Source organism: Glandiceps talaboti, chromosome 13 (genome assembly GCF_964340395.1).
Source record: "Glandiceps talaboti chromosome 13, keGlaTala1.1, whole genome shotgun sequence".
NCBI lineage: Eukaryota > Metazoa > Hemichordata > Enteropneusta > Spengelidae > Glandiceps > Glandiceps talaboti.
In genome coordinates this window covers 11,292,961-11,309,444 of record NC_135561.1, presented here as the reverse complement: position 1 = coordinate 11,309,444, position 16,484 = coordinate 11,292,961, and the positions used below count along the sequence as shown (strand labels likewise).

The window sequence follows — 16,484 nt, the reverse complement described above, 5'->3', positions numbered from 1 at the left end:
TCAGGTAGTTCCAGAGACCAAGCAGAAAGGGCATACACCAAACGGAGAATGCCTTGGTATATACTGGTAGTTGCAGCAGCTGCTTTCGGCCTCATGGTCTTTGTTGAGGAGTCAGTACTCAGCACTCTAGATCCGCCAAATGACTACTATATTAAGGAGAAGCCAGCCAGTAAGTACACTAAACTTAAATTGATTTGATTTCTTTTTTCCAGTTCGTACAGGGTTTCGATCCAGGTTTCTGTGTATGAACGTTTGAATTCGAAACAGTTAACAGATATCTCACAAAACATGAAAAGTGTTTGGTCGTTGGGAAAGAGGAATTTGTCGAAAAAGATGGTTTACGAATTCGAATACGAAAGATATTTGAGTAAGTGTTCGTCAAACATGAAATTACTTGTCTATCAAGTAGCCATTTACTTTTTTTCTAATGCGACAAAGACCAATGCTAAACATGTACATGTTACACAGTCAGTGTCTTTTAAATGAAAGTCAATCGTCGTAAACGCTTAGCTTCTTTTACGGCAACAGTAATCCACATTCTCCATTTTTTTTTCCATTCGCTGTGTTTTCGGAAAATGTTTAAACGTATTACATACTTTGAATAGTGGCTAGAAAAGCTTCTATATTCATCCGTATTGACCCGTTCTCGTAAATCGCAATATTGGTTCCAAGGAAAACTTTTACATAATCACCATATGTGAAAATTGCCAATTCTAATAGCACGGTAGTCATAATTCAGCGCCTGACTACAATCAATGTTTATTTTATCATCTTTCGAAACAGAATACTTCCGTCTTATAAAACTACTAGTAGTCAAGCACGTCTTTTTTTTCCAATATGAGCAAGTCACGCATTAATTGAACACATGTTGTTTTAATTTATTAGTCTAAAATCAAAAATTAATTACATGCATCTGAATGTCAATATATATAAACCATGTTTAATTAATACTGATATATATGATTATTTGATAATAAAACAAATAACATTGATAAAATACCAGAGATGTATTACTCCACCGAAATATTTCATCGTCCACAACTTGAATGAGGCTACACACCTATTAAGCCTATTAAGAGAATACAGATATAAAAGTATCAATATGGAGCTAAGATTTGACACGCTATAGGTTTTCTTTCAACGTAGAGAAATGAACAAAGGTACTGTGAAATGTAACATATGGAAATAAGAGAACATGGGATTACGGGATAAGTGACGTCGTCCTGTAGAGTTTTAAAGCCAAATGTTTGGATACCACGTTCTCGGTTTAGTGCTAATATATCTTATGTGGACTCATAATTATTCACAAAGTAATTATATTATATATACAGCTTTAGCTGGATCGTACTTCCTAAACGGCACTGTTGACATATCGTTAGCTAGATCGTACCTTCCTATCCTAGACGGCACTGTTGAGATATAGTGTTAGCTAGGTCCTAACCATACGATGTAGCTCAACATCGCAACGAACAAGTTACAATTACTAAGCTTACAGTCCTACCATCTGAATATTTCCAGTCACTCAGAAACCACTCGGTTGTCAAGGTACAAGCGGTATTTATATCATTAATACATGTCATAAGAATGAAGATGATTCAGTCCGGAGCTGAAATTACGGCAGAATTTCCACACAAATCCGCTATTCCATGGGATTCTATGGTATACGTCTATTCCCATTCTGAATCTGTTCCTGACTTACAGTAAAAACGTTGACTTTCATGCTTTACTTAATGTTCTTTTGATGCATTGACGGAACAATCTAAAATATCAAGAAATTGGTTGTGTTACTTGCTTAGTTGTTTGTAGACATACTTACGTTACATAGTGGGACGTCATTGAAATATGATGTTATACTTGCCGACCCAAACTTCACCATCCCATCCATGATTGATGTCTTTATACATACAAGGTGATCACAGAATCTAATTACATACTGTAAAACTAGTTTTGGGACCCAAGAGCGGAAACTAAAACCGTGCCTATCACTTGACACGAACTTTTAGAGGTAAGGCGTAAGCACTTTGATGCATTGCGTTGGAGCTATTGTCGACATAAATGAAGAGAACCATCGCTTTGTGGTAGGAATAATCATTTAGCACAAAACCCACAAATCGAACGATAAGGGTTTAGCTGTCACCACTGTCATATTTACAATGTAAACCAGCTGACTCAACACAAATCTTGTCGCCATTGCTACATGTATCTCAGGAGATCATATACATTGTAACAACATATATGTGTTTTCAGACATGTCAACATATGAGTGAGTGAGTGGAGGGGGGGGGGCGGGAATGGGGCTCCGAACATGGACAAGGTTCACCCAGGTTGTATGGTAGTTGGGTAGAGATAACCAGCCGTGTGGTTGTTACGTACAGGTTGGAACCGTCCGCCTTTGAAATTTTGCATTGGTTTGAGTAGGGAAACTATTGGCGATGTACTGAAATCATCAGAAATGCAACAATGTATGTTTAGTTGTTGTCGAGCCAAATAAATTAAAATTAAAATTTAGCAATGTTACTGCAACTGTGAGTACAAATTAATAGTTTTGTTTGAATCTACCTTGTTTCATCCGACAGTGGATTTGTGCTGACAGTGAGATAAAATGTATCATTTGATATATACTTGAGTGCTGTCAGTGTCTGTATTTTGTTTTATGTAATTCGTAACAAAAAAAACGTTGTGTGAGACGTAAATACCATGATCGTGCCGCCTAATTGAAACTCTACAGTCACTCTGGTTTGGTAGTAATATCATGCCACGTAATTGAAACTCTATAGTCACTCTGTTTTGGTAGTAACATCATGCCACCCAATTGAAACCGTATAGTCACTCTGGTTTGGTAATAACATCATGCCGCCTAATTGAAACTCTATAGTCACTCTGGTTTGGTAGTAACATCATGCCGCCTAATTGAAACTCTATAGTCCCTCTGGATTGTCAGTACTTGGTCTACATTCATGTAAATATGGTAATGGTCTAATCGGCTTCGATAGGCATGGATATTGAGCTTTTTAATTGGTATGCAAATTGACGAGCCGTAATCCGACATTTTTGCAATTTTAGAGTCACAAATGAAACTTCACTTTGACAAAGACTATATCTAATTTCGATCAATTTAATTCATTTTCAATCTCAAAGGGCGTTTTGTAATGGTCGAGTCTAAAGAATAAGAATAACCGTTCTCTTTCTACAGAGCGCCCTCACCATTTTGTCAGTCTGATATCGAAGTCAATATTGTTCTATGAGGCTCAACGATCTGGTAAACTACCGGACACAAATCGTATTGACTGGAGAGGTGACTCGTGTTTAGACGATGCTGGTAGAAACGGAGAAGATTTAACAGGGGGATGGTTTGATGGTTTGTATAACAATAAATTATGTGAACAATACAATGGTAGAGAGTGTCTGCATGGGTTCATAGGTCACACATCGATGTTACTCATAGTTCAAATATCAAATAGTGCAAAAGACAACATCCAATGGATGCTGTATATTGGCTTTGACCCTCATACTCCAAGGTCAGTCTGTGAAATGAAATTGGTTGATTACTTTAAAAGGGAAAATACAAAGAAATGGTGAAGATGCTTTCAAATACATCATTTTACAATGAAAGTAGTGTCTCTCTTTCATTGCATGCTATACAAATACAACATTAGACAGACAAACATTTCATATAACATCTCGTGTAAGTCTTTGAAGGTGCCATGGTCTAGATATTCACCGATTTTTTTATAGCCTGTTGTTGTCTGAGGCCTCTAGTTATTTTTTTTAAATTCTCTATAAGTATTGTATTGGTGAATTCTTCACAGCTCGATTTTTTCTCACATAATTGTTGACAGCTGGTGACCACGTTAAGTTTGGTCTGCCTATGGCATGGTCGACGACCGTGCTGGCATGGGGTTTCATTGAATTCATGGATGGCTACATAGATGCAAGTACTGAAGATGAAGATTTAGTAGCATTAATGTTGGATAGTATTCAATGGCCATGTGATTATTTCGTAAAATGTCACACCAAAGCCAATGTGTTTTACTACCAGGTGAGTAGACAGTGGGGAGAATGGTGTCTTGCTTTGTTGATGTTGATATTGTTGTTGTTGTTGTTGTTGTTGTTGTTGTTGTTGTTGTTATCATTGTTGTTGGTGGTGTTGTTGTTGTTGTTGTTGTTGTTGATGATGATGATGATGTTGTTGTTGTTGCTGTTGCTGCTGTTGTTGTTGTTGTTGTTGTTGTTGTTGATGTTGGTGGTGGTGGTGGTGGTGGTGGTGGTGGTGGTGGTGGTGGTGGTGGTGGTGGTGACGATGACGATGACGATGACGATGACGATGACGATGACGATGACGATGACAAAGGTGGTGCTGGTGCAAGTGCGTTATGTTGTCCTTTGACATGATTTGTTATATTTGTTTTAGGTTGCTGATGGTGCTTTGGATCATCAGTATTGGCAACGTCCAGAAGATTTAGAATACGACAGGGAAGCCTTCAGAATCAACGGAAAGGTGAACGGGTCTGACGTCATATCAGGAGCAGCGGCAGCCTTGGCGTCTTGTTCTGTAGCGTTGACGCAAGCAGGAGGCAGTGAGTATTTGACTGTGGAAGATGATTTCGACTCATGTATATCAACTTAAAGTTCATTGAAAATGTTATCTTGTGGTAAAACGAAGCGTCACATTTTTTTCCGGATGAGGAGGGAGTTGATGTTGACTTGACTTTTAAGATGCTAGAGTATGCCTCTTACGACCCAAACAAGTTGTTGCTCTCGATTGCTCCTGTAATAAGTGAATCCATAAGATATATATACCACCAAAATAATAATCGTACATAGCTTTCAACTCAACAACTGATATGTTAATTGCTATATCGAAAGGATGCACAATTTGAGTGTTAATAATCATTGGATTTGTACAGCGCCCTCTGTATCAACACTATGGAAAGACGAGTGGTAGGACGTTTGTATGGCGCCCTCTACAAAACTGTAGTAATCTGATTTCAGATAAAATTGTTTTATTACATCTCAGCTTCATTTACACCGTTTGATAATAATTCGTTTCATCGATCTCTGAATGTCACGACTTACTAAACCATGACGGTGCATTCAAAATCAGAACACTATAGACCACTATAGACCACTATAGACCATTATTTCTGTTGTGGTCTCAGATTAAAATCAACACAATGTCAAAAATGTTGTTGTTGTTGTTGTTGTTGTTGTTGTTGTTGTTACCTGCTGCTGTTGTTGAAGTTGTTGTTGTTGTTGTTGTTGTTGTTGTTGTTGTTGTTTCACAACAGTGCGTAGACTAACAAATGTTTCCTGCACTTACCGAAATGTCATGTTTTTATGTTTGACTTGGTAGGAATAACTTCATCAAATGGTGAAACTTAAATTTCTCAATTCTGTTTCTATCCTCAGACGAGACTCTTGCTGAAATATACCGTGAAGAAGCTGTGGACTTATATAGACTTGCCAAGAAACGACTTGGGGTTTACCCAGACTTGGGGCATTACGAGTAAGTAATGACGTATTTCATGCATGGAAGGAGTCTTTCAGTAATTATGGACGGGGGTGGATGGAGGAGGTCAAATTCTACAGATCGGTTCTCGTCAGGGGGTCATATTTTTGATAAATAGGGAGGGTAACGTTTTACTTTGACGCATTGCATTATGTAAGTTTGTCTTAGTTTGTGAGTTTGACATCCCATCGGTTCCACATCCCATCGCTATCACTATTATACACTTTAATATCACAACATATCAGTCAAATCGCTGATGACAACCCATCTTGACTTGTTAGTGAATACCTAGTCCGTATCACCACTCCCTATCCCTATCAAATACGGCAAGTAGTGTGGGACGAGAATGTAGTTAGACCCCCCCCCCCTTGCGGTCGGTATATGCTGACAACCATGCAGTGAATCAATTGTTAGTTGTGGTGTGAAGAGGGGCGTGAGTCTTCCATGGACTGGAAGGGGAATAGTGTGGTGGACAGGGGATGTTGTCCTTAGTTCCTGATAATGTAACTTGCAATTGTGCCCATCCCATGAGGGAGTTTGGGTCTCCAGCTCTGCCAATTAGATCAAAACACAGCAATTATTCAATGGCGGTAGCAGTAGTGGAAAACTCCACAAACTCTTCAGCCACAGCAATCATTGTGAGTCGTAAAAAATTACACTATAAGATATGTCGTGTTGTTCAGCCCTATGCTTCTTAACCACGACTGTGCTAGTCTACCCAATATCCTACACAGTGCAACCATATTTGGTTGCAGCCAATCAAATACCATTATGTTCTAATAGGTGTCAAACTGGCCATGATGTCAGCCTTTCAATGATGATTTATGAGACCAGCCCACCTAATCTTATGTCAATAGTAAACATACGTTTCCGGGCCAAAGTCTAGAGTTTTATCAACAAGTATCACCATAACAACAATCGTTCTTAACATCAGAAGCAGAAATTTCTGTCTATTTGACTTTTCATCTACACAATGACCTCTGTTTGAACTTCTAATCACAAGTTCAAAGAGTGGCCTAAATTCTTTGATCTAGCAGGCATAGTGCCATAGAAAAGAACAGATGATGAGTGCTGGCTGATAACATGGCACGAATGTCTGTATCTTACAGACTAGTAAAAGATACGTTCTACAGTGATATATTTATGAAGATACAATATTACAATATATAGATTGTTGGATTGATAAGAAGATCGTACACACATCTTGAAAAAGACTCTCTGAAAAGATTATTTATTGCAATTGTAGTTTGTACGTCCCCATTTGGGATATGCCAATGTTGTGTAGTATACCTCAGTTTACTAAAGATTCTGTGTTCTTAGGATAGCCACCAAACATCGTTTCGCTGAATACCATAAGCCTTGTTTCGTTTCGTTTCGTTTCGTTTCGCCGAATACCATTCGCCTTGGATAACTACCTGATTTAAGTTATGTAACCAGCTAGTACATCTGGAAATCCCAAGTAAGTTGTTAGGAGAAAAAGAGGGGATATGATTGAAGTGTGGAAATATCTATTGAAAATGGAAAATATGATGTCAACCAGTATCTCCTACATCGTGACCTCCAAAGTGTCACCAGGGGTCATAAACTCAAACATCGCGACCTACAAAGTGAAAACAGCTATTCTTATTGTTTTGGGGTCGACACCCTCATTTTTAATTCAGATATGATGTGCTAATACGTTTACTCGTTTCTACCTTTCTCGTTCATTAGGAACGTCCGCTGGGAGGATGAGTTACTCTGGGCAGCAATCTGGGTTCACATTGCTACAAATGACACAGATTACTTAGATGAAGCCATCCACATGTATGAAGAGTACGACCTGTGGGGGAAAGCTTGGATATTTGGTTGGGGAGATTCCAGAGAGGGGTCAAAGGCAAGATTTCAAAGCCCCCCTCCCCTTCCTCCCTCGCAATCCCTCAATATGTAAATAGTTAGTGCCAATGATAATTTGGTAGGTTGAACGGAAATATTGTACAGAAGATGATGACCCTAGCAAAATCACTATTGGAAGTTTCTATCCAGTCTAATAGTCCATCAAGTCTTCATATTTGTGTTTTTATTCTATTCTATTCTATTCTATTCTATTCTATTCTATTCTATTCTATTCTATTCTATTCTATTCTATTCTATTATACTATATTCTATTACATTACATTATATTCTAGTCTATTCTATTATATCATATCCTATCCTATTCTATTCTATTCTATTCTATTCTATTCTATCATGTTCTGTTCTATTCTACTCCTAGTCTATTTTATTCTATTCTATCCATTCTATTCTATTGCATTCTATTATATTCTATTATATCCTAGTCTACTCTATTCTATTCTATTACATTATATTCTAGTCTCTATTCTATTCTATCATGTTCTGTTCTATTCTACACCTAGTCTATTTTATTCTATTCTATTCTATTGCATTCTATTCTATTTTAACATTCTATTCTATTCTATTCTATTCTACTCATATTTTACTGTATTATTTTATATATCATATCATCATATTCTATTATATTCTATTCTATTCTATTCTATTCTATTCTATCATATTACATCACATTACATTATATTCTAGTCTATTTAATTCTATTCTATCCTATTCTGTTCTACTCTCTTCTACTCTATCTATTCTATTCTTTCCTATCATATTCTATTCTAGTATATTATATTATATTTTAGTCTAACAGAATCTTCTTTGTTTCCAGTTGTTGTTGTATAAGTTAACAAAGAGCGATAGATACAAAACACACATAGAGAAATATCTGAACGGTATTCTGCCACTTAATGCACCTACCATGTACACGCCTAGAGGACTGTATTTCAGAGATGAATGGGGATCACTAAGACACGCATGTAGGTCAACGACCTTTTGTCTTTATCTGTCTAATAGAAGTCCTTAGTAGCCAACTTGAATTCCAAACTGGGCATGCTCAGAAAGAAAGTAATGTGGGGTTATTTATATTTAGGCCTTAAACGTATTCGAGAAAAAAATGATAAAACCCACCCACAACCCCATCCCAGTCTCAATTATGGAGGCAAATTTCTGTACTTACAAGTAATGCAATGTTCTATGTTGATTGCTTCATGTTAATGATGGAAAGATAATGACTTTGCAATGATGCACCATTTAATGAAGCGGATTTACGAGTAACCTGTTTTTTTGTTTTTTCCCCAAGCACATGGTAAAATGTCAGCATTTGCAGAACTTAAAAATGATTACTACATGTATTTGAATTCTGCATAGCCATTTAATATTGAAATCAGTACAGTATTGCTGATTAATTGTACTAAATATATCAAAACTTCGAAGCTGAACCCTTACCAGAGAATAGTTGTGAAACGTCATAGACTCATGTTTAATAATGATTTCATCACCAACTTTACAGCCGCAGTCTCCTTCCTAGCACTTGTTGCCGCACAATATGGACTATATCCTAAAGCGTATCGAGAGTTTGCCTGTAACCAGACTAATTATATACTTGGTGACCACGTAAATAACAGTTTCGTCATTGACTATGGGACAAACCCACCATGTAAACCACATCATAGAGCAAGGTAAGGTAAGGGAGGAGAGGAGGGGATTCAGAAAATACAATTGATGACGTTCAACTGATGATTGATCATTTAGTTTTTGGTGCTGGTCAATCAATATTATTGATAGCTCCCTTGAAATAACACCCATGAGATTGTTTATGCCACAGTGTGAAGTTGAAATAAAACTATTTACTTTTTGATAGTGTCATGTCAGAAGCAGATGTTTGAATGGGATTTCATTCATAAATTGTAACTTTATAAATTCATAAATTGCAATTGCATTTTTGTTATCTTTTCAGAGGTTAGAAATTTTATTGATTATTTTGTCCTGTCAAATACAAAAAGTAATCAATTTTACATTCTAAATTCAACAAAGTGTGTTGCTTCTAGTTATTATTTGGTCTTCTAAATTTACATATCTGAATCATTAGATTTATTCTGTAAATCTATAATCGAGAGAGAGAGAGAGAGAGAGATATATATAGACAGACAGACAGAGACAGACAGAGACAGACAGACAGACAGACAGACAGACGGTAAGTGATAGTAAGTGTTGTATAAATCATGCCAATCTGATCGTTTTGCAATTATGAAGAGAATATTGAGCTTAGTGGTTAGATAAGGAATAATCAATAAAAAAATGTCTCACAGATGATCATTTCATATCAACTTAATTTAACCGGTGAAAAATGTGTCTATGTCAGTACAGTCTATGTACATTCTCTTTACTTCTCAGCTCCTGTCCAGACCTCCATATACCATGTACCTATGCCAATGCCTTTAAGAACTCAGGCTGTAACTATCATACATTGAGTGGGGCATTAGTAGGCGGCCCAAACAAGGAGGATGAATGGACTGATAATCGGGCAGATTTCCAACACAATGAGGTGGCATGTGACTACAATGCTCCATTCCAAGGAGCAATGGCAGGTATGTGAATGTTCAAAGCGGAAGTGACGTTTGAAGCGGAAGTGACGTTTGAATCGGCCCGGGAAGGACGTTCAAACTGATAGCGAGGATGTAGACTGTTATTGTCGGTACTTTACTGTATTGTATGCCACTTACCATGTGAATTGTCTCCACGTACCTTATGGCTATCATATCACAGGGTTGCATAAGAGGTATTTAGAATGCCGAATGGCACTCAAACGTGCTGTACACATTCCGAACTATTAGGTTTGTAAATTAGCCCTTTTCATGTTACCGTTCAGTGGCTCTGTTTGATACAACATTATGAATCTGCAATACTTAAGATAGCAATATAGCAAAGAGTGCGATTGCCTGGTGTAGCACGTTGGTTGTTTGCACATTGCAATATATGGAAGATGGCCTTGGGAAGTTCAAAGGCAGAGCGTTGAAATAACAACCAGCGACAATCAAGCATTTGCAAGCGGAACTTATTGCAAATAGCGAAAGTAAACAAGTGAATTGATTAATAACACTTGGTACAGCATGTTGGAAGTACAGAGACAAATATTGCATTCCACCATTTGATAAGAACAGTTTTATGGTCTCTTTATATAATAGTTCACACTCACAAATGAATTTCAAGTTCCCCTGGCATGTCATGTACATGTAAAGGGGCCATTAAACTGTTCTTATCAAATCATACCTGTCCCTCTACTTCCAGCACGTTGTGCCGAGTGTTATTGTTTACTTTGCCCGTTTGTAACAAGTTCCCCCTGTAAATGCTTTCCTGTCACTGGTTATACTTCAGGTGCTCTTGAATTCTCTTCTGAATTCGTTATAAATACGGTCATTTAAATGTTGTTGTTGCGCTTGCATATCACTGAGCATATCATGAATTTTTATAAGACCAGGTGCTGTGTCATTTTTTTCTTCTATTTTCGTCTGCCATAACGGCACTAGCATGTCTGCCAGTGAAGGTGCACTGAACAAAGACAACAAGGTGACGTCATGATTACTGTGACGTGTAACGCAGCTATCGCTAGTTAGTACAATAATTCGAAGATAATACAGATACACACACACACACACAAACATACACACACACACACACACACACACACACACACACACATAAATATATATATATATATTTGTTTGTTTTTACAGCGCTCCAGAAATTGAAAAAGGACAAGGAACTTCCACCTGCTTGTTCCATTCTTAATAGCCGAGTTTAATAACGAGGGTTTGATGTACGGTGACAAATCGACGTTGATCTACAGAATTCTCACCAACTAATCTACCTTATTGTTTTTAGTGTCCTTTGCGCATGTTTTCCCAGATGATGATTAAAATGCTAGACAAGAAAATTATGTTTAGATCAGTGGATATTAAAGTTCAAGTTTTTCTTTCATCTGTTATCATAACATTACATATTCATAATATTGCATCACATATGTCAATTGGCATTGCTATAGTGTGGTTAGAATTAACTTGAGGTGCGACCTATTTTCCATCACAAAAATTGGCTGACATGACATAGCCCTAATAATTGATGCATAACCATCGATATGTAACTGGCTGATATAGCCCTAACAGGTGTTACATAACCATCGATATGTAATTTGATTGAATGTTTGTATATTTTGAAAGTAGTTTTTCCTTTTGCTTATCTAACTCTGCATATGAATATATCGCAATAAAAAGAAGCATCTAAACTACGTAGCACTGGCGTTATTCATTTTATCATTAAAGTGAACGTGTGAAGGACAGAATATTACTGTAATATCACCATTAAATGTATGGATGTCTTCAGACATTTTCTTTGCTATGCGATGGTATTTAATTTAAGTGATGCGCGCGCTGACCAGAAACAATTTTTTGGTCTAATACTGAAGCCTTCTCCAATCTACCTGCTGCCCATCTAGGCATCTTTCCCCGTTCTGAACAACATGACATTGGTTTTTTTTTTAAGTTTTCGTTCAGGATGGTGTATTTTTCAGAAATACACAAAGTAGTCTAAAACGCATTTTTTTCAAGTACAGTCATGTAATTGGCATGTTTTAGTCTTCATTTTCTCTAATATGGGATCCGGGACGACCTATGGTAACACCCCCTTTCGAAAATGGCTGCATAATTAGTGACTAATGCGAATATGGTAGATGAAAACAAAAATAACGTGCTAATCCTTGAAATAATAAAGTGCACGTGTGTATTGCACACAATTTATACCTTTTATAGTCACCATTTATTTACCCCGTGTCCACTTTCAAAGTATTGACACATTTTCCAAAAAATTCTTTGTAATGTAAGTTTGACAAGAGTCTCCTGAACGACTCGACACAGAGTAACGGTCAATGACATCTTAATCTAAAAGCTTCATCATAGTGCTTTACCTATCACTAAGTATGTAAATAAATCAGATACTACAGAAATATATCGGTATTCCTTTGGTCGGCTAGGAAGATTTGAAGACACCATGCGCCACTCTTGCTCATTGAAGCATTGAAGCTGAGTAATTCAACAGACAAGAAGCCCTCGTCAGTTATCCGTTCTCCATATTTATACTACTGCGTACGGATATTTGTGAATAACGTTTTTACAACCTTTGACATATTTTCGTAGGTCGTCATAGGATTATATCATGCCGAGAACTAAAACATGCTGAAAAGTGTCCAAGAACTGGTAGAATTAATTCGCGAAAAAGATAATATAATTATGTAATTTATATGTACAGTAGCCCCTGTCACCAAGCTTCGTTGTGCATGTCTAACCGTCTTTGGTACACTCCCGGGGGTACACTCCCATGTCAATTCGAAGTAGCTCATAAATGTTTTAGTATACATTGTGTGTGTTTTAATAGTACTATATCCTAATTTATCAAGAGTTGTGGCTGGGTTACAGACTGAGTTACAAAAATGAAAATACTGCGTGGGTACAGGTAGTACGTGTTTTGACATTTGATAAATTTGGGATCTCACAACTCACCTGGGCTTTGTGCGCATGTCACTGCACTTCAATACTGGTTTCTATTTATACAAACAGTGATATATACGTAGTGATAGCGTGCTGACCTACATTCAATTCATGACCTTTAAGTCTACCAATGACTTTTTGCTTTAATATTGAGGCCTGTAAGTTTAAATCGAAGTTATTTTCCAGTAAAATTCTATTAATTTTCAGTACTGCAATAGTTTGCTTCGACCTAAATTTCAGTGTCAAAAGACAATGAGTACGCAACAATAGAACAACTCGAGTGAGACTTTCTATATCGTTACCTTATGTACAATAGTTTGCACCTCTCTGTAACGCGCATGACCACGTCCTGAAATCATTGTCCTTGTATTCAATGACGCAAGCCCTACACTAGTGGTGTCATGTTTGCTGACGTCCTACAAGGATACAAGTCTCAATGTTAATCTTTAAGGTGACGACATTTCCATATGTTAGCTGTTGTTACCTGCAGTATAATTCGTCCCGGTCAAGTTACCATAATATCTTTACAACGAATTTCCGCATTTCCATCTGATCTAGCTGGAAAAGAAAACAAGACCCCAGTAGTGGTGGTAATGCGATATGGCTTCGACGGGCAATAGATATGTATGTACGCTGAGTAAATACTTACAAGAGAAAGCTGCACGCGAGTTAAACGAACATCCAGAAACTAGGGCGACCTGCATTGATAGCTTACGAGAGAGAACGAAGTCAAGACCAGATATCAAGTTTTGTACTGACGACGCATTCCTATTACGGTTTTTGCGAGTAAGAAAGTTTAAAATTGACAAGGCCTTCGACAGCCTCGTCCGATATTATGAAATACGCAGAGAATATCCACAGGTGTTTGACGACCTTCGACCGTCTAGTATAACGGCGGCTTTAAATCAGGATATGCAATGTCTGTTAACTGCAAGAGACGATAAAGGTGCCTTTATTATCATCAACAGAATAGGTAAGTAGTATTTCTAATTTGACGAGGAGGCAGTATGAGAATGTCATATCTTTCAAAGCCGTACACACAAACACTAGAAAGGTCAGAAAAACATGGGTTCAGTAACCTGAGTTCAATTGTCTGCTATCCATTCCATAAAATGAGACATGATGACGAGATTCTGTTTAAACACGCAGTGCCACGCACGCGCACACACATACATACATACATACATACATACATACATACATACATACATACATACATACATACATACATACATACATACATACATACATACATAATTTACGTTCTTTGAATGTTTTTGTGCTAATAATTTGTCATGGAAATACTTTATTTTCAAACATTGCTATTCATAATGTTGTAGCAATATACGAAATGTTGGTTATGACCCCACTTGACACTCACTGGTTCAATTTTGTGAGTGGCTTAGAAAAATTATTAATATGAATATAAAATGTATGTGTGTGTGTGTGTGTGTGTGTGTGTGTGTGTGAGTCATATAGAGACGCACCGACAAAAATATATTTGTAGAAAATACAGGAATGGATATACCGTGACAAAATGAAGTAAACAGATACACCAGCGATTTTCACGTCCAATTTCTCAGTTACGTGATAATAACTTCATACTGTGAAACTTATATCCTTCACCAATTTTCTGTGGACCTGTCATCACCTATCAGATTGACAGGTTGAGCGAGGTCACAGACTACCCCAGGGATATGACAGTCATGGCATCCAGAGAATATATACAACTCCCATATTTTGTATCACAATATTAATTTGTATCCAAGGTCATTAACAATTGTTAACTCTAAAGACAACACAAGACAATTGTATATTACGAGGTCAAGGATGCCTTGATTAACTTTTGGCCAATGGCTTCAATGACTGGATACGTCATCGAACACATCAGCCAATGGAAACTGAGTTTTTGGTTATGAATATATGACATGCAGAATGAGCACATACTTTGTGATATACACTGATGAAAAATCAGTTCTGTATGGACGCCGAGAAAAACCAGCAGAGTCAGCAGCTACAGCTAGAGTAGAACTTGCAGTCTGACAGCGTCAGCGAGCCCAGGTTCAAGTGTGCAAGTAACGGACAGTGGTAGCAGTATTGGGGGCATCTGACGACATACAGTTGAATTTTCTGCTTGAGCTAGCTGTACCAGTTGTGTGACTGCCGGTTGCTTCGTTGTGTGTGTATGCACCCTTGTTCGGACAATGAGAGTTCATGGGAGTTCATTAGCACAGTCAGATAAGTAGTTATTTTGCCAGCATAGATATTGCTTCAGGGTATAGTCTTTTCATATATACAGTTAATAAAAGTTCAATATTAAACTATAATTCTATATGTCCTGGAATTTGTTACAGCAAGCCATTCGACAGATCACATTAAGGGTTCCGTCACCCAACTTACCCACAATTTATCAAAAGTTTAGGAGATGACTAAGCCTATAAAAATCACAACAACTTTGGTTTTGAACTCCTTACCTAGTGTTCGCGAAGAGCGAAGTCATACAAAGCTACATAGTGTACTGACGAATCTCCTTTCAGACGTTCGGTTCAGACGAATAAAGCCTATTATACCGGTATTTACAGAAAGTTCAGACATTGTTAGTGGAAGAGATGACTCTAGTATTACAGGCAAGGCCATAGTTCGACCATTGTGAACACGCGACACTGATGGAACGAATAAGACACACACTACGTCACAAATAAGCACTATATATAACGAAACCATACCAAGGGCACGTTCATTTGGTTTACGTCGGGAGGGTTGTCTGTACCGGCCATATATAAATAAGTTTTTTAATGTATACCTGTTATGGGAAAGACTTGTATCTATAAATTGGATTAACTTTCTCAGTACAGAAACAAACTCCCGTCCACTGTTAAAAAAAATAATTTATATATCGATCGTTTCCTCTTTGTTTCGTGATGATATTGGTGCGTAAACGTTCGTGAGAAACTATCGGTGAATTATTTTATATGAATCCACTTAAAGTGCTTCTCTCTGCCCATTTGGACACAGCCAAACTGTTTTTCGATTATTTTGTGTTATTTGGGGTTTTTGGTTCACGACCGTGTGTGCGTGTGTGCGTGTATGTGTATGTGTCTGTTTGTCTGTCTTTCTGTGTATGTATGTATGTATGTATGTATGTCTGTCTGTCTGTCTGTCTGTCTGTCTGTCTGTCTGTATGCCTGCCTGTCTGCACACACGCACGCACGCACGCACGCATGCGCACGTACGTACGTATGTATGTATGTATGTATGTATGTATGTATGTATGTATGTGTGTAAGTATGTATGTATGTATGTATGTATGTATGTATGTATGTGTGTGTGTATGTATGTATGTATGTATGTATGTATGTATGTATGTATGTATGTATGTATGTATGTATGTATGTATGTATGTATGTATGTATGTATGTATGTGACTGTGTGGCATGGCATGGCATGGGTGTGCTCGCCTGTGCTTACGGTGATTCACCCAGTAGGGATTGGTTTCGAAGACGTATATCTGACTTCAAAATGGTGGTCCTGACAAGACAGGTCTAGAGTTATTATAT

At 37.4% G+C, this 16,484-nt stretch overlaps 2 protein-coding genes across 2 annotated transcripts in view; both read left to right on the top strand.

Annotated features, from left to right (window-relative positions):
- On the top strand, positions 1-11,552 carry LOC144444790 (endoglucanase 4-like). Its single transcript, XM_078134328.1, has 10 exons — positions 1-169; positions 3,194-3,358; positions 3,840-4,039; positions 4,412-4,577; positions 5,410-5,506; positions 7,220-7,382; positions 8,217-8,364; positions 8,898-9,066; positions 9,782-9,975; positions 11,122-11,552. The coding sequence occupies exons 1-10, from the start codon at positions 49-51 to the stop codon at positions 11,187-11,189; spliced, it is 1,491 nt and encodes a 496-aa protein (XP_077990454.1). The 5' UTR covers positions 1-48; the 3' UTR covers positions 11,190-11,552.
- Positions 11,553-13,527: 1,975 nt separating this feature from the next.
- The window catches only part of LOC144444240 (alpha-tocopherol transfer protein-like), a 5,422-nt gene continuing 2,465 nt past the window's right edge, over positions 13,528-16,484 (top strand). The window contains exon 1 of the mRNA XM_078133653.1: positions 13,528-13,900. Coding sequence (XP_077989779.1) covers positions 13,528-13,900 — 373 coding nt within the window. The remainder of the gene's footprint in view (positions 13,901-16,484) is intronic.

Bases quoted from the DNA above. Each gene is read 5' to 3' on its own strand.
- LOC144444790 (XM_078134328.1), top strand. From the start codon at position 49: ATGCCTTGGTATATACTGGTAGTTGCAGCAGCTGCTTTCGGCCTCATG. The intron at 3,359-3,839 runs GTTTGTATAACA...AATTGTTGACAG, and splicing joins AACAGGGGGATGGTTTGATG to CTGGTGACCACGTTAAGTTT. The intron at 4,040-4,411 runs GTGAGTAGACAG...TATTTGTTTTAG, and splicing joins CCAATGTGTTTTACTACCAG to GTTGCTGATGGTGCTTTGGA.